We start from the raw sequence: 24,560 nt of genomic DNA, 5'->3' as shown, positions 1-24,560 counted from the left end.
ATCCCGGTTCGCCCCGATTATGTTTCTAGGTTTGTCAGCACCATAGCCGTGTTCGTGGGTTTCACCGAAGTGGTAAACGTCTGAGATCTGCATCACTTCGGGCTTTCCTCTCACATCAAGCTGACACGCCGCGATATAACTGGAATACTGTTAAAAGCGGCGTTAAACCCAACTCACGTGCACTCACTCACTTGATTCGTGAGATTACCACGAAGTGAGGCTGGTGAAACCCGCAGTAGTGTTCGTGATGCTGACAAACACATGACGTCAACGTCAGAGAATAGTCTCCATTATCCGCTGAAACAGATTCGGGCGTAGGGCTGATAGCGGTGAAAATTATATAACTAGATACTGAAAATCAGTGATGACACCAGGTGTTCGCGTAAAGGGTAAGTATGCCCTGCTCGATCTATACAAACGCCACTTACACACTTTGTATTGGAGAAACAGGTGTTGTTTGTTGCCCAACGCCGCACAGCGGTTCTCTTGACATACGACGGGGGCATCACACATGCGATACTGGACCAGACAATCCAGCGATAGGCCAAGCGATGGACCAGACAATACAGCGATGGGCCAGACAATCCAGCGATGGACCAGACAATCCAGCGATGGGCCAGACAATCCAGCCATGGACCAGACAATCCAGCGATTGGCCAGTCAATCCAGCGATGCACCAGACAATCCAGCGATGGACGAGACAATCCAGCGATTGGCCAGACAATCCAGCGATGGACCAGACAATCCAGCAATGGACCAGAAAATCCAGCGAGCGAACGACCAGGCAATCCAGCGATGGACCAGACAATCCAGCGATGGACCAGACAATCCAGCGATGGGCCAGACAATCCAGCGATGAACCAGACAATCCAGCGATGGACCAGACAATCCAGCGATGGGCCAGACAATCCAGCGATGAACCAGACAATCCAGCGATGGACCAGACAATCCAGCGAGCGATGAACCAGGCAATCCAGCGATGTACCAGACAATCCAGCGATGGACCAGACAATCAAGCGATGGACCAGACAATCCAGCGATGGACCAGACAATCTAGCGATTGGCCAGTCATTCCAGCGATGGACCAGGCAATCCAGTGATGGACCAGACGATACAGCGATTGGCCAGACAATCCAGCGATGTACCAGACAATCCAGCGATGGACCAGACAATCCAGCGATGGACCAGACAATCCAGCGATGGACCAGACAATCCAGCGATGGACCAGACAATCAAGCGATGGACCAGACAATCCAGCGATTGGCCAGTCAATCCAGCGATGGACCAGACAATCCAGCGATGGACCAGACAATCCAGCGATGGACCAGACAATACAGCGATGGAACAGACAATCCAGCGATTGGCCAGACAATCCAGCGATGGACCAGTCACACATTCTTTAAAGATTGTAATAACCGCAACTCAGCATTCTGTAACCCATAATTGTATCATTATTTCAAAATGACAATGATTGAGAAAGGAGTCATTTTCTGGAAATCAGCTTCCGCTGTGATGCGAAAGAAAAATCAACTGTTTCAGTCAGAGGTATCATTTATGCTTTTAAACCCCCGATTGACCAATAGAATCTAATATTCTCCAAATCCGTGGTAGCGTACGAGGTAAACAATTGATTCGAGTAAACTATGCTTTGGGTAGCCATACGTGAAACGTTTGCACTGTACATGTATACAAATCAAAATCTGCTAAGGATCTAGTTTCAATGAGATCAAAAACTCAACCAACGAATAAGGATTGAAAAATATCCAAATACACAATGATGGGGCACCCCTGAAGTACCTCAATTTCATGATGAACGGGCAAAGGCATGCAGTCATTGGCACGTCAATTGGACAGACCAAGGTTCCATTATATTTTACGGATGAGTCGAGATACTGTCTAGACGTCACAGGTCGTCGTGCACGACTGGCGTAGACAAGGAGACAGATTTCAGGGTTCTAACGTAACCAAACATGACCGCAATGGAGTGGGTTCACTCATGATTTCGGGTGAGGTCAGTAGAGCTGGACGAACCAATCTCCATGTCCTACAACGGGGCACGATTACAGGTATGTGCTACAGCTGCTGGGGTGACATTCTGGATGTGTACGTGAGACCGATGCAATCGGACCGGACTTCATCCTCTTGGAAGATAACGCACGACCTCATCGTGCCAGGATCGTTGGTGCCTACGTAGAGTAGGAAACCATTGTCCGCATGGAGTGGCCAGCCCGGTCTGCAGATCTCCACCCTGTCGAACACACGTGGAACGAGCTGCAGATCGCCCTCTCACGACGCCCTGTTCTTCGCCAAATCTGCAGAAATTCGGCAATGCTCTTACTGTTCCCTTGGCAACCACCCAGGCACTTATTGGGAGCATGAGACGACGGTGACATACGCGCTACTGAGAGTTGGTTTTAGGGGCCAATGGAGTTATTTTTGTAATTTTGTAACTTCAGTTTTGGTCAGATACTCTCATTTGGACAAGCGATCTATGGTAAGACTACTTTTTCGTTTCTCTTTTGCAGAGTATATATTATTGCAAACATATAATATGTCGTATTCTATTTCAGGAAATGTTTCCGCTGGATATGGAGTCCTGATACAAGCTGTCCATTGCGAAGTGATGGCAAACCGAAACAGAACCCTTAGTGAGAAGGTTCCGATAGATGAAATTGAGTCCCTGCTTCTGTCGCGTCTGATGGCATCCTATGACCTCGAACCTCACGCTGGCTTTGCACCTTGTCATGTTGACAATGATCGTGATAATTGGCTCAACCACCAGGACACTCTACAGATGGCTACAGTCAACACTGCAGCAACACCAAGGCTTTATCCAGACTTACAACTTTTCAACAACGGTTCGTGTACACTTTAGTACGAATGTGAATTCTTGTGTTTGCTGGTGTAGTGTGTGAATGAGTGAGTCTGTGATTATATCGAAAAACATTTAATAATATATTATGCTTCAGACTGTTGAAGAAAAAAGAACTTGCCTGCCACAAAAAAATGACGTTGCAGGTGCCTCCCTAATAAATAAATAAAATATCTGGTTTTGTAGCTGTAAATGAAAAAATATACATCTAAATTCCATACAAAATCCCCCACCAGCCTCCATCGAAAAGTCACTATATGCAATAAACCAGAAATTATTATGCATAAAGTTTTCTTACTTACTCACCAACTCAAACAGTTATTCACTGTTTGGCAATACTAGGCTTTCTAACAAACCTATACTTCCCATCAGGAAATATACCAGTTGAACCACGACAGATGCCAACAGCTCCACCTTACCAGTCATCGGAACCATCCTCACTGTCCTCGGCCCAGCAGTTGCGACCGTATCTCCCGCCAGTGTTGGATGGCATCAGGACGCCAGTGGCGTCTTACCTGGCAACAAATACCTTCCCACTCAGAGGACCGGGTCTCGGGGATATAGTGAAATCGTCAGAGGTTCAACAGTTTCTCAAGAAGGTCCAGCTGGAACACCAGTGTAGCATCAGTATGGAGGAGGTTGTGACAGGTTTGTGTCGGTATACTGGGAATAATTCGTGAGATCGTTGTACAGTGATCCCCATTAGTCCGGACGGTGACGTTTCCAGGTAGTCAGTATTCCATGTGTGGCTTTCAGGTTGTCAGTACGCACTAGTGTCGTGTCTCTCGTGGTAGGGTTCATATTCTAACTACTCAATGGGTGTCTCCTCGTGTGGCTTCCAGGTAGTCAGCACTCCATGCTTGTCTCCACCTGTGGCTTCCAGGTAGTCAGCACTCCATGCGTGTCTCCACGTGTGGCTTCCAGGTAGTCAGCACTCCATGCGTGTCTCCAGGTGTAGCTTCCAGGTAGTCAGCACTCCATGCGTGTCTCCACGTGTGGCTTCCAGGTAGTCAGCACTCCATGCGTGTCTCCACGTGTGGCTTCCAGGTAGTCAGCACTCCATGCGTGTCTCCACGTGTGGCTTCCAGGGAGTCAGCACTCCATGCGTGTCTCCACGTGTGGCTTCCAGGTAGTCAGCACTCCATGCGTGTCTCCAGGTGTAGCTTCCAGGTAGTCAGCACTCCATGCGTGTCTCCACGTGTGGCTTCCAGGTAGTCAGCACTCCATGCGTGTCTCCACGTGTGGCTTCCAGGTAGTCAGCACTCCATGCGTGTCTCCACGTGTGGCTTCCAGGTAGTCAGCACTCCATGCGTGTCTCCACGTGTGGCTTCCAGGTAGTCAGCACTCCATGCGTGTCTCCACGTGTGGCTTCCAGGTAGTCAGCACTCCATGCGTGTCTCCACGTGTGGCTTCCAGGTAGTCAGCACTCCGTGCTTGTCTCCACCTGTGGTTTCCAGGTAGTCAGCACTCCATGCGTGTCTCCACGTGTGACTTCCTGGTAGTCAGCACTCCATGCGTGTCTCCACGCGTAGCTTCCAGGTAGTCAGCACTCCATGCGTGTCTCCACGCGTAGCTTCCAGTTAGTCAGCACTCCATGCGTGTCTCCACGCGTAGCTTCCAGTTAGTCAGCACTCCATGCGTGTCTCCACGCGTAGCTTCCAGGTAGTCAGCACTCCATGCGTGTCTCCACGTGTGGCTTCCAGGTAGTCAGCACTCCATGCGTGTCTCCACGTGTGGCTTCCAGGTAGTCAGCACTCCGTGCTTGTCTCCACCTGTGGTTTCCAGGTAGTCAGCACTCCATGCGTGTCTCCACGTGTGACTTCCTGGTAGTCAGCACTCCATGCGTGTCTCCACGCGTAGCTTCCAGGTAGTCAGCACTCCATGCTTGTCTCCACGTGTGGTTTCCAGGTAGTCAGCACTCCATGCTTGTCTCCACGCGTAGCTTCCAGGTAGTCAGCACTCCATGCTTGTCTCCACGTGTGGTTTCCAGGTAGTCAGCACTCCATGCGTGTCTCCACGTGTGACTTCCAGGTAGTCAGCACTCCATGCTTGTCTCCACGTGTGGTTTCCAGGTAGTCAGCACTCCATGCTTGTCTCCACGTGTGGTTTCCAGGTAGTCAGCACTCCATGCTTGTCTCCACGTGTGGTTTCCAGGTAGTCAGCACTCCATGCTTGTCTCCACGCGTAGCTTCCAGGTAGTCAGCACTCCGTGCTTGTCTCCACGTGTGGTTTCCAGGTAGTCAGCACTCCATGCTTGTCTCCACCTGTGGTTTCCAGGTAGTCAGCACTCCATGCTTGTCTCCACGTGTGGCTTCCAGGTAGTCAGTACTCCGTGCGTGTCTCCACGTGTGGTTTCCAGGTAGTCAGCACTCCATGCTTGTCTCCACGTGTGGCTTCCAGGTAGTCAGTACTCCGTGCGTGTCTCCACGTGTGGTTTCCAGGTAGTCAGCACTCCATGCTTGTCTCCACGTGTGGTTTCCAGGTAGTCAGTACTCCGTGCTTGTCTCCACGTGTGGTTTCCAGGTAGTCAGCACTCCATGCTTGTCTCCACCTGTGGTTTCCAGGTAGTCAGCACTCCATGCTTGTCTCCACCTGTGGTTTCCAGGTAGTCAGCACTCCATGCTTGTCTCCACCTGTGGTTTCCAGGTAGTCAGCACTCCATGCGTGTCTCCACGTGTGGCTTCCAGGTAGTCAGTACGTAGTAGTGTAGTGTCTCTCTCGGGGTAGGCCTAGTTTTCAAGTTGTCAATATCCTGTTCTTGTCTCCAACTATGGTTTTCATCTTCTCAGTGTGGCTTTCACATTGTAGGGGCACGGATGGCCCAGTCGTCTAAGGCGCCGCGATTCGCTGTGCAGGGTTGCGTCCCTTGGGCACGCCAGAAACCTATGATTGTGGGTTCGAATCCCGGTTGCACCGATTATGTTTCTAGGTTTGTCAGCACCATACCCGTGCTCGTGGGTTTCACCAAAGTGGTAAACATCTGAGACCTGCATTGCTTCGGGCTTTCCTCCCACATTAAGCTGACACACCGTGATATAACTGGAATAATGTTAAAAACGGCTATAAACCAAACTCACTCAATCACTTTCATATTGTCAATACCCCATGTGAATATCAGGATGCCAGTAGACTGTGCATATCTACCCATAGAGTTTAAAGTCGCCAGGACTCAGCGCTAGTCTCCCCAAGAGGTTTTCAGGTTCCAAGTGCAACATGTTTGTCCCTCTGTGTGCATTCTCATTAAGAATATTTCATCTTACCTGGCTTATATGAACTCGTTAATTCCCCATGCTATCAGCTGATTACGATGGGGATCGGATTGTACAATCTGTCACAAATCTTTTCGAGTGACCCATGCTATTAACCACTGATTTGACTGGCGAAGACTCGAAAATCGACAGACCCCAGTAATAAGGTTGGAAGTGGAGTTAAAAACACTTCTACGCAATCAAGATATGAATGTTAAAGCAATAACAAGGCAGCAATATTCATTATTTGACAGATAACATAGGCTTTTCATAATACATATATATTTTCTGTCGTTTACTAGAACTATACAGTAAACTACGTTTAAAACGAGCACGCTTATAACGAACTGACCGATATAACGAACTTATTTTTAGTCCCGCCATTTGTTGTATATATGCTGTATATATGCTTATAACGAACTACGGTTATTACGAACTAAAATTAGTGGTCCCTTTGAGTTCGTTATAACCGTAGTTTACTGAAGCACAATGTGCATGATTTCATATGAAGTGTTTTCTTCAGATAAACAAAACTTCAACGTGCATTTGCTGAGCGGGAACATTATACATACAAAGGTATTGTATCCAAACTGTTTGATATGGAAGAGCTGGTTATATGTAAACATTTGGATAACGGCAGAGCCATTTTTATTTACATCTATTTCTGTTTTCCAAGTGACATACTGATTCTGTAAATAATCAAAATTGAGTATCAAATTTCTGGGTTTGTAACCGCTCTATGGAAATATGACTATTCTTTAAGTTAACATATCGTTTTAAGTTTCAACAGTATCAGTAAATGTGTTATCGTGTGACTGGTCTGGTCCATCACTTGATTGTCAGGTTTGTTTACCTGCAGGAGTAATGTTGTGCAGCGTTAGTCAACAGACACATACATGTACCTTTGTGTGCAAATAGTGTAAGTGGCGGATGATCCAGGTGGGGCAAGACATGCTTACCCTTTTCGCGAACACCTGGTGTCATCACTGATTTTGAGTGATTCATTCATATAATTTTTACCGCTATTTTGCCTTTAACGTCAGCGGAATCTGTTTCGGATAATTGCCACAGGTTAACCGATGGCGTGGACGTCTTAATCCTGCCTCTTTGTGTCATATGACTTGAAACAGAACTGTTGGCCATCTGTGTTCATGAGGTGCCAATGCGGTGCCAATGATGTGGCGGTGATATCTAAAATGATATCAATGCCATATGAGATAATTCCAAAAAATGCATGGATATATATATATATATATATAGATATAGATATAGATAGATAGATAGATAGATAGATAGATAGATAGATAGATAGATATAGATTGATAGATATATCAATCAAGATATATATATATATGGGTAAAAGCGTACTTTTGAACATAAACAGTGACGTCAACTACTTTTCAAAATAATAAACATATTTTCAAAATAATAAACAAATTTTCAAAATAATAAACATATTTTCAAAATAATAAACATATTTTCAAAGTAATAAACATATTTTCAAAATAATAAACATATGTGTAATCGTAGCCCACTTTTGCATTTGAGATGTTCCCGTTTGATTGCATACCTTACCTTTTGAAACTGTCATTTAAAGGCGGATGTCCTTGTCACATCGGTGTCCCCCGATCTTGATCTGAATAAAGATTCTCTCTCCCGTGTCGTCTCGGCGATGGCAGGGCCTGACCTGCAAACAAGCCTAGATGGGCGGTACCCACACGGGGTGCGAGTCGGCGATGTCGTGGACGCCATGCCGGGACGTCTTCATTGTTCTCTGATCCTGCATGCCTGTCTGTCCCGCTTTGACGGAGATTACCATGGAGACTGTATATCCGTGAGAACGTGTTTTGTCATTCTGTTTTTTACAGTCTTCATTTTACCATTTATTTACATGGGCGTGTCAGTTACAGCAGAAGTAGTGATTGAAATGTGCATGTGATAAGGTCTCGATTCGTTCTAGATAATTGCACACTTATATAGCCACGTAACGCATGAAGATATGTGTGTGTGTGTCTGTGTGTGCGGTTGCATCTGCATTTGTTTGCGTGTGTTGGCAGAGGACAGATAAATACACAGAATTGTGGATGAGTTGGTATGAGTAGATATACAGATTTGAAATGTCAAAACGGGGATGTATAAATGGATTTAGGGTACCTAAAGGCATGTAAATATGCAGGTTAATATAGTTTGATCAGAAACGTAGATATATTCACAGAGAGAGAGAGAGAGAGAGAGAGAGAGAGAGAGATAGCGCGCAAGCATAGAAGGCTGTACAGATGATAATCAGTGTTGCCTTCAACAGACACTGAGGACAGTTCTGCTCAAGTGTCTTCAGCTGACCACACAGAGAGGCTTCAAGTCAATTGCCCTTCCAGCCCTAGGCACCGGTCAGCTGGGTTATCCCCCTTCCACGGTGGTGGAGCTGCTGATGGGTGTGTACAGTGAGATCACCTCTGACATGGGCTCAGGTCTTGAAGTGTTTGTTATTGTTGAGCCGCCCAAACACCGTCTCTTCCAGGTATTTGACTTGACAGTTATGTATTTATGACCCGGCAATTTAATATTCTGATTCAAATAAGGAATTGTACCCTGGACTAAGTTGTTGTTCTACAACATTTGTTTAATAATGGCTTCGGCTTCAGCATTGGCTTCGGCTCTGACGCCACCTTCCAAAGAAAGCATTGTATGCCTTAAAGCATCCTTTCTCTCCAACAAGGGGCGGTCGGGTAGCCTAGTGGTTAAAGCGTTCGCTCGTCACGCCGAAGACCCAGGTTCGATTCCCGACATGGGTACAATGTGTGAAGCCCATTTCTGGTGTCCCCCGCCGTGATATTGCTGGAATATTGCTAAAAGCGGCGTAAAACCATACTCACTCACTCTCTCCAACAAAGCAGCGCAACAGTAAATTTCACAGATTACCTAAAGGTACTTAATTTGTGGATAAGGAGTCCAACAGAACATTTCCCACATTACCTGAAGGTGCTTCATTACAGTTATTGATGAGGAATCTAACAGTACATTGCACACTTTACTTGCAGGCACTTAGAGGAAAACTGCAAGAAATGAACCGTATTTTCATCGGGCGCGAAGGTAAAATGCAATTTTTTTCTGGACATACAATACTTGAGATGTTAATGTAAATTTAGTACTGAACGTCGTAAGATGTAGACGTAGTACATCAATGTTTGTTCAAATTCCTGATTAAAGATTTGTAAGATGTGAAAAAAACATAATTTAAAAACAATAGTGCGATTCCAGAAAAATCAGCATCCTTACTTTAGGCACACACCCACCATCCACAATAGCGAAGTTGATTCCTTGAATACGTCAATAAGAACAGGTTGTTAATATGCATTGAAACTCCGAACAAAACCAAAAAAATCCAGTCAAATCGTCAAATCCAATTAGGGGCGGTCGGGTAGCCTAGTTCGCTCGTCACGCCGAAGACCCGGGTTCGAATCCCGACATGGGTACAATGTGTGAAGCCCATTTCTGGTGTCCCCCGCCGTGATATTGCTGGAATATTGCTAAAAGCGGCGTAAAATCAAACTCACTCACTCTCAAATCCAATTAACAAATAAGGAATTTCTATTGTGTATTGGTCTTTCTTTTCCAACAGCAACCGTCAAATAGGGAGCGCTTCGGGGCTTGGGAGGGATTCTGGAGATTACTGAGTTTAATTGCATTTCGTTGTGTTGTGACTGACATTCGATTATTCAGTCTAATTAAATAGCGTTCAGAAAGAGTTCATTCAAATGATGACAGACACATATGGTTTGTTCATGGACTAGAATTGGTCCTGAGCAGCCTGTACTTGATCGAGACGGTCACATGGAATGGGTTGTCAGAGTTTGTGATTTGGTCCATTGCGTGCCATCGTTCCCCGACAGCGTGTGACGTTGTTCAGATGATCAATCGCTAGTTTGACTGTTTTGTTTGTTTGTTGTTTGACGCCGCACTCAGAAATATTCCAGCTATATTTGAGGAATAAATAATCGAGTCGGGACCAGGTAATCCAGTGATTGACATCATGAGCATCGATCTACGCAATGGCGATACGATGACATGCAGCCTGACCACCTGGTCCCGTTAGTCGCCTCTTATGACAAGCATAGTCGCCTCTTACGACAAGCATGGGTTGCTGAAGATCTATTCTAACCCGAATCTTCACGGGTATGGCCCAGGTTTAATGTTACAGGCCGTCGTCATATTGCTGTGTGAAACGTTGAACAAGAAACGCACAAAGAACAATTATGTCACTTTCTCATTTTGTTCACAGTTATCATGATAGGAAGTATCCAACTGGAAGTTATTCTGGGTGATGCGAAGCAGGAAGATGCCGACGTGATTGTATACATCACACAACCAGGATCAGGTGTGTCTGCAGTTATATGTCATTAATAAATATATCACTAAAAATCATTAAATTATAATGTACCCTTCTTTTGAACGAACATGGTATTGTCTTGCAAGATCTATCAACGGGCTTACCAGTATATGGGCGCACACGCGCACGCACACACATACGCACACGCACGCACACACACACACGTACACTCACATAAACACACACACGCACACGCGCATAAACACTCACACGCACAAACACACACGCGCACACACACACACGCACACACACACGTACACGCACATAAACACACACACGCACACAAACGTACACGCACATGAACACACACACGCGCACACACACGCACACGCACATACACACGTACACGCACATAAACACATGCACACGCACACGCACGCACACACACGCACACGCGCACATAAACACACACTGTATGAGCTGTATATTAGACAGATACGTCAATCCTAGTTCACCAACTGAATATATCACACCAACACACGCCTATTTCACAGCTGAACACAACCTACTAACACAAGCCTATTTCACAGCTGAACACATCATACTAACACAACCCTATTTCACAGCTGAACACATCATACTAACACAAGACTATTTCACAGCTGACCACATCATACTAACACAAGACTATTTCACAGCTGAACACAGCATACTAACACAAGCCTATTTCACAGCTGAACACAGCATACTAACAAAAGCCTATTTCACAGCTGAACACATCATACTCACACAAGCCTATTTCACAGCTGAACACATCATACTCACACAAGACTATTTCACAGCTGAACACATCATATTAACACACGCCTATTTCACAGCTGAACACATCTTACTAACACAAGACTATTTCACAGCTGACCACATCATACTAACACACGCCTATTTCACAGCTGAACACATCGTACTAACACAAGCCTATTTCACAGCTGAACACATCATACTCACACAAGACTATTTCACAGCTGAACACATCACACTCACACAAGACTATTTCACAGCTGAACACATCATACTCACACAAGCCTATTTCACAGCTGAACACATCATACTAACACAAGCCTATTTCACAGCTGAACACATCATACTCACACAAGCCTATTTCACAGCTGAACACATCATACTAACAGAAGCCTATTTCACAGCTGAACACATCATACTCACACAAGACTATTTCACAGCTGAACACATCATACTAACACATGCCTATTTCACAGCTGAACACATCGTACTCACACAAGCCTATTTCACAGCTGAACACATCATACTAACACAAGCCTATTTCACAGCTGAACACATCATACTAACACACGCCTATTTCACAGCTGAACACATCGTACTAACACAAGCCTATTTCACAGCTGAACACATCGTACTAACACAAGCCTATTTCACAGCTGAACACATCATACTCACACAAGACTATTTCACAGCTGAAAACATCAAACTAACACAAGACTATTTCACAGCTGAACACATCATACTCACACAAGCCTATTTCACAGCTGAACACATCATACTAACACAAGCCTATTTCACAGCTGAACACATCATACTCACACAAGCCTATTTCACAGCTGAACACATCATACTAACACAAGCCTATTTCACAGCTGAACACATCATACTCACACAAGACTATTTCACAGCTGAACACATCATACTAACACACGCCTATTTCACAGCTGAACACATCGTACTCACACAAGCCTATTTCACAGCTGAACACATCATACTCACACAAGCCTATTTCACAGCTGAACACATCATACTAACACACGCCTATTTCACAGCTGAACACATCGTACTAACACAAGCCTATTTCACAGCTGAACACATCATACTCACACAAGACTATTTCACAGCTGAACACATCATACTCACACAAGACTATTTCACAGCTGAACACATCATACTAACACAAGACTATTTCACAGCTGAACACATCGTACTAACACAAGACTATTTCACAGCTGAACACATCATACTCACACAAACCTATTTCACAGCTGAACACATCGTACTAACAAAAGCCTATTTCACAGCTGAACACATCATACTAACACACACCTATTTCACAGCTGAACACATCGTACTAACACAAGCCTATTTCACAGCTGAACACATCATACTAACACAAGCCTATTTCACAGCTGAACATCATATTAACACAAGCCTATTTCACAGCTGAACACATCATACTCACACAAGCCTATTTCACAGGTGAACACATCGTACTAACACAAGCCTATTTCACAGCTGAACACATCATACTAACACAAGCCTATTTCACAGCTGAACACATGATATTAACACAAGCCTATTTCACAGCTGAACACATCATACTAACACAAGCCTATTTCACAGCTGAACACAGCATACTAACACACGCCTATTTCACAGCTGACCACATCATACTAACACAAGCCTATTTCACAGCTGAACACATCATACTAACACAAGCCTATTTCACAGCTGAACACATCATACTAACACAAGCCTATTTCACAGCTGAACACATCATACTAACACAAGCCTATTTCACAGCTGAACACATCATATTCACACAAGCCTATTTCACAGCTGAACACATCATACTAACACAAGCCTATTTCAAAGCTGAACACAGCATACTAACACACGCCTATTTCACAGCTGAACACATACTACCAACACAAACCTATTTCACAGCTGAACACATCATACTAACACACGCCTATTTCACAGCTGAACACATCATACTAACACAAGCCTATTTCACAGCTGAACACATCATACTAACACAAGCCTATTTCACAGCTGAACACATCGTACTAACACAAGCCTATTTCACAGCTGAACACATCGTACTAACACAAGCCTATTTCACAGCTGAACACATCATACTCACACAAGCCTATTTCACAGCTGAACACATCATACTCACACAAGCCTATTTCACAGCTGAACACATCATACTAACACAAGCCTATTTCACAGCTGAACACATCATACTAACACAAGCCTATTTCACAGCTGAACACATCGTACTAACACACGCCTATTTCACAGCTGAACACATCATACTAACACAAGCCTATTTCACAGCTGAACACATCATACTAACACAAGCCTATTTCACAGCTGAACACATCATACTAACACAAGCCTATTTCACAGCTGAACACAACCTACTAACACAAGCCTATTTCACAGCTGAACACATCATACTAACACAAGCCTATTTCACAGCTGAACACATCATACTAACACAAGACTATTTCACAGCTGAACATATCGTACTAACACAAGCCTATTTCACAGCTGAACTCATCATACTAACACAAGCCTATTTCACAGCTGAACATATCATACTAACACAAGCCTATTTCACAGCTGAACACATCATACTAACACAAGACTATTTCACAGCTGAACACATCATACTAACACAAGCCTATTTCACAGCTGAACACATCATACTCACACAAGACTATTTCACAGCTGAACACATCATACTAACACACGCCTATTTCACAGCTGAACACATCGTACTCACACAAGCCTATTTCACAGCTGAACACATCATACTCACACAAGCCTATTTCACAGCTGAACACATCATACTAACACACGCCTATTTCACAGCTGAACACATCGTACTAACACAAGACTATTTCACAGCTGAACACATCGTACTAACACAAGACTATTTCACAGCTGAACACATCATACTCACACAAGCCTATTTCACAGCTGAACACATCGTACTAACAAAAGCCTATTTCACAGCTGAACACATCATACTAACACACACCTATTTCACAGCTGAACACATCGTACTAACACAAGCCTATTTCACAGCTGAACACATCATACTAACACAAGCCTATTTCACAGCTGAACACATCATATTAACACAAGCCTATTTCACAGCTGAACACATCATACTCACACAAGCCTATTTCACAGGTGAACACATCGTACTAACACAAGCCTATTTCACAGCTGAACACATCATACTAACACAAGCCTATTTCACAGCTGAACACATCATATTAACACAAGCCTATTTCACAGCTCAACACATCATACTAACACAAGCCTATTTCACAGCTGAACACAGCATACTAACACACGCCTGTTTCACAGCTGAACACATCGTACTAACACAAGCCTATTTCACAGCTGAACACATCATACTAACACAAGCCTATTTCACAGCTGAACACATCATACTAACACAAGCCTATTTCACAGCTTAACACATCATATTCACACAAGCCTATTTCACAGCTGAACACATCATACTAACACAAGCCTATTTCAAAGCTGAACACAGCATACTAACACACGCCTATTTCACAGCTGAACACATACTACCAACACAAACCTATTTCACAGCTGAACACATCATACTAACACACGCCTATTTCACAGCTGAACACATCATACTAACACAAGCCTATTTCACAGCTGAACACATCATACTAACACAAGCCTATTTCACAGCTGAACACATCGTACTAACACAAGCCTATTTCACAGCTGAACACATCGTACTAACACAAGCCTATTTCACAGCTGAACACATCATACTCACACAAGCCTATTTCACAGCTGAACACATCATACTCACACAAGCCTATTTCACAGCTGAACACATCATACTAACACAAGCCTATTTCACAGCTGAACACATCATACTAACACAAGCCTATTTCACAGCTGAACACATCGTACTAACACACGCCTATTTCACAGCTGAACACATCATACTAACACAAGCCTATTTCACAGCTGAACACATCATACTAACACAAGCCTATTTCACAGCTGACCACCTCATACTCACACAAGCCTATTTCACAGCTGAACACGTCATACTAACACACGCCTATTTCACAGCTGAACACATCATACTCACACAAGCCTATTTCACAGCTGAACACATCGTACTAACACAAGCCTATTTCACAGCTGAACACATCGTACTAACACAAGCCTATTTCACAGCTGAACACATCATACTAACACAAGCCTATTTCACAGCTGAACATATCGTAATAACACAAGCCTATTTCACAGCTGAACACATCATACTAACACACGCCTATTTCACAGCTGAACATATCGTACTAACACAAGACTATTTCACAGCTGAACACATCATACTAACACAAGACTATTTCACAGCTGAACATATCATACTAACACAAGCCTATTTCACAGCTGAACACATCATACTAACACAAGCCTATTTCACAGCTGAACACATCATACTAACACAAGCCTATTTCACAGCTGAACACAACCTACTAACACAAGCCTATTTCACAGCTGAACACATCATACTAACACAAGCCTATTTCACAGCTGACCACCTCATACTAACACAAGCCTATTTCACAGCTGACCACCTCATACTCACACAAGCCTATTTCACAGCTGAACACGTCATACTAACACAAGCCTATTTCACAGCTGAACACGTCATACTAACACACGCCTATTTCACAGCTGAACACATCATACTCACACAAGCCTATTTCACAGCTGAACACATCGTACTAACACAAGACTATTTCACAGCTGAACACATCATACTAACACAAGCCTATTTCACAGCTGAACACATCATACTAACACAAGCCTATTTCACAGCTGAACACAACCTACTAACACAAGCCTATTTCACAGCTGAACACATCGTACTAACACACGCCTATTTCACAGCTGAACACATCATACTAACACAAGCCTATTTCACAGCTGAACACATCATACTAACACAAGCCTATTTCACAGCTGACCACCTCATACTCACACAAGCCTATTTCACAGCTGAACACGTCATACTAACACACGCCTATTTCACAGCTGAACACATCATACTCACACAAGCCTATTTCACAGCTGAACACATCGTACTAACACAAGCCTATTTCACAGCTGAACACATCGTACTAACACAAGCCTATTTCACAGCTGAACACACCATACTAACACAAGCCTATTTCACAGCTGAACATATCGTAATAACACAAGCCTATTTCACAGCTGAACACATCATACTAACACACGCCTATTTCACAGCTGAACATATCGTACTAACACAAGACTATTTCACAGCTGAACACATCATACTAACACAAGACTATTTCACAGCTGAACATATCATACTAACACAAGCCTATTTCACAGCTGAACACATCATACTAACACAAGCCTATTTCACAGCTGAACACATCATACTAACACAAGCCTATTTCACAGCTGAACACAACCTACTAACACAAGCCTATTTCACAGCTGAACACATCATACTAACACAAGCCTATTTCACAGCTGAACACATCATACTAACACAAGACTATTTCACAGCTGAACATATCGTACTAACACAAGCCTATTTCACAGCTGAACTCATCATACTAACACAAGCCTATTTCACAGCTGAACATATCATACTAACACAAGCCTATTTCACAGCTGAACACAACATACTAACACAAGACTATTTCACAGCTGAACACATCATACTAACACAAGCCTATTTCACAGCTGAACACATCATACTCACACAAGACTATTTCACAGCTGAACACATCATACTAACACACGCCTATTTCACAGCTGAACACATCGTACTCACACAAGCCTATTTCACAGCTGAACACATCATACTCACACAAGCCTATTTCACAGCTGAACACATCATACTAACACACGCCTATTTCACAGCTGAACACATCGTACTAACACAAGCCTATTTCACAGCTGAACACATCATACTCACACAAGACTATTTCACAGCTGAACACATCATACTCACACAAGACTATTTCACAGCTGAACACATCATACTAACACAAGACTATTTCACAGCTGAACACATCGTACTAACACAAGACTATTTCACAGCTGAACACATCATACTCACACAAGACTATTTCACAGCTGAACACATCGTACTAACAAAAGCCTATTTCACAGCTGAACACATCATACTAACACACACCTATTTCACAGCTGAACACATCGTACTAACACAAGCCTATTTCACAGCTGAACACATCATACTAACACAAGCCTATTTCACAGCTGAACACATCATATTAACACAAGCCTATTTCACAGCTGAACACATCATACTCACACAAGCCTATTTCACAGGTGAACACATCGTACTAACACAAGCCTATTTCACAGCTGAACACATCATACTAACACAAGCCTATTTCACAGCTGAACACATCATATTAACACAAGCCTATTTCACAGCTGAACACATCATACTAACACAAGCCTATTTCACAGCTGAACACAGCATACTAACACACGCCTATTTCACAGCTGACCACATCATACTAACACAAGCCTATTTCACAGCTGAACACATCATACTAACACAAGCCTATTTCACAGCTGAACACATCATACTAACACAAGCCTATTTCACAGCTGAACACATCATACTAACACAAGCCTATTTCACAGCTGAACACATCATATTCACACAAGCCTATTTCACAGCTGAACACATCATACTAACACAAGCCTATTTCAAAGCTGAACACAGCATACTAACACACGCCTATTTCACAGCTGAACACATACTACCAACACAAACCTATTTCACAGCTGAACACATCATACTAACACACGCCTATTTCACAGCTGAACACATCATACTAACACAAGCCTATTTCACAGCTGAACACATCATACTAACACAAGCCTATTTCACAGCTGAACACATCGTACTAACACAAGCCTATTTCACAGCTGAACACATCGTACTAACACAAGCCTATTTCACAGCTGAACACATCATACTCACACAAGCCTATTTCACAGCTGAACACATCATACTCACACAAGCCTATTTCACAGCTGAACACATCATACTAACACAAGCCTATTTCACAGCTGAACACATCATACTAACACAAGCCTATTTCACAGCTGAACACATCGTACTAACACACGCCTATTTCACAGCTGAACACATCATACTAACACATGCCTATTTCACAGCTGAACACATCATACTAACACAAGCCTATTTCACAGCTGACCACCTCATACTCACACAAGCCTATTTCACAGCTGAACACATCATACTAACACACGCCTATTTCACAGCTGAACACATCATACTCACACAAGCCTATTTCACAGCTGAACACATCGTACTAACACAAGCCTATTTCACAGCTGAACACATCGTACTAACACAAGCCTATTTCACAGCTGAACACATCATACTAACACAAGCCTATTTCACAGCTGAACATATCGTAATAACACAAGCCTATTTCACAGCTGAACACATCATACTAACACACGCCTATTTCACAGCTGAACATATCGTACTAACACAAGACTATTTCACAGCTGAACACATCATACTAACACAAGACTATTTCACAGCTGAACATATCATACTAACACAAGCCTATTTCACAGCTGAACACATCATACTAACACAAGCCTATTTCACAGCTGAACACATCATTCTCACACAAGCCTATTTCATAGCTGAACACATCATACTCACACAAGCCTATTTCACAGCTGAACACATCGTACTAACAAAAGCCTATTTCACATGTCTGGCTTATCATGACAATACAAGCCTATTTCACAAGGGAGTTTCATATCCAGTTTCACCCAGGAGACCAATTTGCAATCTTTCTGGGCCATCAATTTGAACATTGTTCTCTCAGGTAAGATTGAGATTGTGAAGGTGCAATTCATATGGTGATAACTGCAGTGCGTGCGACACGAGTAGCAACGTACATCCCGTGACACGCGTATCACATGCCGCCACACATCCACGGTACACATAGAGTAGCGTCTATGCGACATGCGGCGGGATCTCTGGACAAGTCCAGTCATTGGTTGTTATCATGAGACTTGTTTTTTAAGATTGGGATAAGGGTTATAACTCTAAAGTTGTATTTGGTGGCAGAGTGAAACCTACTTAAGTCAAACTTCACACGTAACGCACACGTAACTGGACATTCGTAATGTACTAGTCAGCAAAATACTGCGTTTGTTTGATTGTTCTTTGACGCCGAAATCTGCGGTATTCCTGCTATATGACGGCGGTCTGGAAGTCATCGAGTCTGGACCAGCCAATCAAGTGATTGACATCATGAGCATCAATCCACGCAATTGGGATACGGTGAAGTGCGTCAACCAACGCAGCGAGCTTGACCACCCGATCCCGTTAGTCGCCTCTTACGACAAGCATGAGTTGCTGAGGGCCTATTCTAGCTCGGATCTTCACGGGTATAAAATACTGCGTGACCAGATTTAAAATACAACCTAAAATCTAGACTATATCAATGTATGAATGAAACTAAATACAACACAATTATGCTGCACGGAAATAAGAAGTACATTCGTAATATATGAGAATGTTTCACCTCGTGCTTCGATGACCGTGCTGTATTTTGTGCGATTTGATCGTTCTAGCTTGTACATTCGTGACGCACGTGCAAAGAATTAATCATTGCTGATATGATTTCCCTCTGATGTTTGATGTGATTTCCTATATCTCAGAGTGTATGGTATTAATCGTCACCCTGAGGACCCGGGTTCGATTCCCATATTGGTATTATGACAACTGTGTATATCCCCGCCTTGACGAGGCTCGATTATAGTCGTAAAATCGTTTCATTCACTCATCAACAATTAAATACAAGTGTTTTCTTTTTATATATTTATCGTTCCTGGATTCCTTAAAGTACTTCAGCATACGTCGCATTCTCTTTCAGTTATTTTCCAAATTGTGATATGACAATATAAGCAACAAAATTCTTTCGATAATCGGAAGAAATATCTGCTACAATCAGACTCTATTGTACGAATCCGACTGTATGAAAGGCGTGTGTTTATGAATCTCTTTCAAATAGTGATGTGCCAGGTGTTCTCGAAACAGTGCTGTTTCAAACAGTGATGTGCCAGGTGTTCCCCCCCCCCCACCAAGAGCACGCTCTTCGTATCCTACGATTGTTCGTGGTACTCAACTGTCAGATCAGATTAGATATGTATAATGTTTAAGTGGCGTTCTACATTCTCACACCCAAACCTTACTGTTATATATATTTGCCAAACGAACATAATTCATATCCACAATAGCATGTAATGCACCAATAATATATATAATACATATACATTTACATATTAAAGTATTCGGGGGCACGGGTGGCCCAGTCGTCTAAGGCGCCGCGATTCGCTGTGCAGAGTTGCGTCCCTTGGGTACGCCAGAAACCTATGATTGTGGGTTCGAATCCCGGTTCGCCCCGATTATGTTTCTAGGTTTGTCAGCACCATACCCGTGCTCGTGGGTTTCACCGAAGTGGTAAACGTCTGAGACTTGCATCACTTCGGGCTTTCCTCCCACATTAAGCTGACACGCCGCGATATAACTGGAATACTGTTAAAAGCGGCGTTAAACCCAACTCACTCACACTCATAAAGTATTCATAAGAAATGGTAGATACATCGTATTTAATCAAAAAAATATGCAGTGTATCATAAATGAAGCGACAGGTGTCATTTAATTGCGTAATAAACATATTGAGAAATCTACCAAAAGCTTCATACTTAGAACGTTGATCAATGGTATTTTCGCGCTTAGAGGGCTTTCTTGTCACAGTGCTGTATTAAAAGTAGAAAGTATAAACTTTTGTCGAAGATTAGTGAAGGCATGACATATAAATAGGATATGACATTCGCCTTCAGTTTCACTTAATACGTAGGGGTCTCTGATATATACTTATAGTGTTACACAACACGATCGCCGTGATATAACTGAAACACTGTTCCAGACTCAACTCACTCACTCCCAATTTCGACCCGTGAAGATCCGGGTTACAAAAGGTCTTCAGCAACCCATGCTTGCCGTAAAAGGCGACTATGCTTGTCGTAAGAGGCGACTAACAAGATCGGTTGGTCAGACTCAGTGACTTGGTTGATGCATGTCATCCATCTCAATTTCGTGGATCGATGCTCATGATGTCAATCACTGGAAAGTCTGGTCCAGACTCGATGTTTTTTACAGACCGCCGTTATATAGCTGGAATATTGCTGAGTGTGGCGTTTTTTCAAATTCGAAAAATCGGTGTTTCCTGCTCATTTTACCCAAGAAAGAATCAAGGCTTGAAATTGTCTGATAAGTCCTGTTAGGTCCAGTATTTCGAAGGGTACGAAACATCAGCTTTTGAGTGTCCCTTTGAGGATGCTTCTCTACCTAATCATTTATCAGTGATACAATCGCTACATGCAGAATGGACATCATCGTGTGGAGGGCGTCCTTGAGGGCACTATAAGTACTTCCTGATGGTTTCAGGACAACTATACCGACCATGTTATCACTATCTTCCTGTTTAACTGATCATGCATATGACGGTGTAGGTACGATTGATAACACTTTCTGGCCTACTTCCTGTTCGAGATAGTACCTTTCACTGACGCGACAAGATCCCGTCAATCTTAATGACCGACCATTTGTTATTCTTGGGGTGGGCTGTGGTGGCGCGGCTGGAATTGTGTATGGTGTCCAGATATTGTTTCAGATACAGATGGAAATCCAGATATATATTGTTTTATTAAAACGATGAGCCTAACATCTTTTTTAAATAACACCTGGCAACAATAACAATGCTGTTTCAATTTCTATGGTTTTTTTCACTCATCGGAGGCATATTTTGAAATGGTCAGTTGAGATATATCTGATTCTTAAATCATAACTCAGTACTTATAAAACATATTTCTATGTATTATTTCATTGGTTTAATGGGGGCGGTCGGGTAGCCTAGTGGTTAAAGCGTTCGTTCGTCACGCCAAAGACCTGCGTTTGATTCCCGACATGGGTACAATGTGTGAAGCCCGATTCTGTTGTCCCCCGCCGTGATATTGCTGGAATATTGCTAAAAGCGGCGTAAAACCATACTCACTCACTAACTCACTCATTGGCTTCATGTTTTGTGATATGGTGCCTAGATGCATGGTACATAATATGAATAATATTTGGAGGTTGCTTTTTATTGAAGATTGTGGTACTGCTTGGATCGTTTTCTTTCAAGAAGAAAACATATTTTGATAAGTAAAATCAGTTATATAAGTTATAATAAAATAAGTTAAAATATCTCTTGTTCATATTAAAATGTCCGCGTGGTATCCACAGTAAATTAGTGAGTGAGTTGGGTTTAACGCCGCTTTTAACAGTATTCCAGTTATATCACGGTGTGTCAGCTTAATGTGGGAGGAAGGCCCGAAGTGATGCAGGTCTCAGACGTTCACACTTCGGCTAAACCCACGAGCACGGGTATGGTGCTGACAAACCTGGAAACATAATTTTGGCGAACCGGGCGAATTAGGTTTGTCAATACAATAAAATTGCTCGTGGGTTTCAACAATGTGGTAAATTGTGGGATTTCCTCACACATCAAGCTGACACGCCATGATTTAACTGAAATGCTGACTACCTCATATATACATTTATGTTTTAAAGGTTCAACGCAAAAGAACACGTTTGAGCGGACTCCTGATAGGAAGTCGACACAGATCTATCTTGATGATCCTGAGAATATCTGGTCTTGTCTTATGGAGGCAAAGAAAAGGCAGACGCAGTCAGTGGTGATGTCATACACTAGACCAGGTAGGGCAGAGATAGAACACGACCTTGAGTATCTGAGATACACTTGGCTATGAAGATGTACATGAGTGAGTATTTCGTTCCAGTCACTGTACTGATGACAAGAAATAAGGGAACAACTCTGTAGGAATGCAACAATAATTGAACCGTTAATAGACAAGTTCTTATTGGTCCAAGAAAGCCTTAAACGGAACGTATTTCTCACTATTTTTACCAAGTTGAATAATACATTACACAACTTTTGAGGTACAATAGAGCATGCTCGTTCCACAAAAATGTTTTTAAACGACCCGTGTTCAAAAGTGGTTTGTCAGGGTTGGAGCAATCATTGCTTTAGTGCAGCTTTCAAAAGCTTTATAGAAGAAGGAGAACATTTCCTAATTTGACACAGGAGTGACCAAACTGATGTCCCTATTTTGACTCCCCTGTTTATTCAGGTGAACAATGACTTGCCTTTGCATGTGTTTGTGACGGCTACCACCGGTGGGGCAGGATATGTTCACCTTTTCGCGAACACCTGGTACCATCCCTATTTCATAGTGATTCATAAACACATGCGTATGATTTAGTCAGAATCGTACAGTTGACTCAGCAGTGATTTATGATGGTTACTGAAAGGGCATTATGTATGCAAATTGTGCCCAGGGCTACCGGTAGAGCATGACCTGAACGCGAAACTTGGTGTCACCACTGACTTTCAGTGAACAATTCATATAGTTCCCATCACCAGTTTGTCTTTCACGTCCAGTGGAGTCTATTTCGGCAAATAATCGAGACTGGTTACTCTCTGGCTTTGACGTTTTATATTTACAGGAAATCTATCATTGGAAATTTGTGTAATACTTCCTGATATATTTCTCTTTCAAACCGTTACAGTTGATGGAAGTGCAGACGAATGTTGGGCCAGGTCCCTGTATCATGGCATAGTCAAGTTCTCTGACGAAAGGGGGAGGTCAGATCATCCACTGAATGACATTAGACTGGCTGTAGAGAACATACAGGACTTTGTCCAGGTCCTACTACGTCTGAAGACAATGGAGCAGATGGGCGAGACAGATGAACTCATCTCATGTGAGTCTTGCAATCTGAACTCATATCATGTGAATTCTGCACTCATCTCATGTGAGTCTTGAAACGTGAACTCATCTCGCGTGAGACTTGAAATCAGGATTAATGTGACATTTGAGTCTTCAGTTGAAATCTAATTTAATCTCGTGTATGTTTTGAAATGTGAACTCATCTCATGTCTTGAAATCTTCAAATCGAACCAAACAAGAAAGTCTGTGTACAATGAGACGACAAGGAAGATCTTTGGTAGGTAGTCTTTGTACGTGCATTATTTATCAACCCATCCATCCATCCATCCATCCATCCATCCACTCATCCATCCATCCATCCATCCAT

The 24,560-nt window shown here is 42.9% G+C and overlaps 1 protein-coding gene across 1 annotated transcript in view; it reads left to right on the top strand.

The window, feature by feature from the left end:
• LOC124151931 (protein mono-ADP-ribosyltransferase PARP14-like) overlaps positions 1 to 24,560 on the top strand; it is a 35,753-nt gene that overhangs the window by 1,964 nt on the left and 9,229 nt on the right. The window contains exons 2-10 of the mRNA XM_048389696.1: positions 2,571 to 2,858; positions 3,245 to 3,520; positions 6,644 to 6,696; positions 7,718 to 7,954; positions 8,423 to 8,638; positions 9,159 to 9,210; positions 10,400 to 10,495; positions 23,013 to 23,159; positions 24,033 to 24,227. Coding sequence (XP_048245653.1) covers positions 2,571 to 2,858; positions 3,245 to 3,520; positions 6,644 to 6,696; positions 7,718 to 7,954; positions 8,423 to 8,638; positions 9,159 to 9,210; positions 10,400 to 10,495; positions 23,013 to 23,159; positions 24,033 to 24,227 — 1,560 coding nt within the window. The remainder of the gene's footprint in view (positions 1 to 2,570; positions 2,859 to 3,244; positions 3,521 to 6,643; positions 6,697 to 7,717; positions 7,955 to 8,422; positions 8,639 to 9,158; positions 9,211 to 10,399; positions 10,496 to 23,012; positions 23,160 to 24,032; positions 24,228 to 24,560) is intronic.

Source organism: Haliotis rufescens, unplaced genomic scaffold (assembly GCF_023055435.1).
Source record: "Haliotis rufescens isolate VD_foot unplaced genomic scaffold, xgHalRufe1.0.p SCAF_8, whole genome shotgun sequence".
Taxonomy (NCBI): domain Eukaryota; kingdom Metazoa; phylum Mollusca; class Gastropoda; order Lepetellida; family Haliotidae; genus Haliotis; species Haliotis rufescens.
This window is presented reverse-complemented; position numbering and strand designations above follow the sequence as displayed.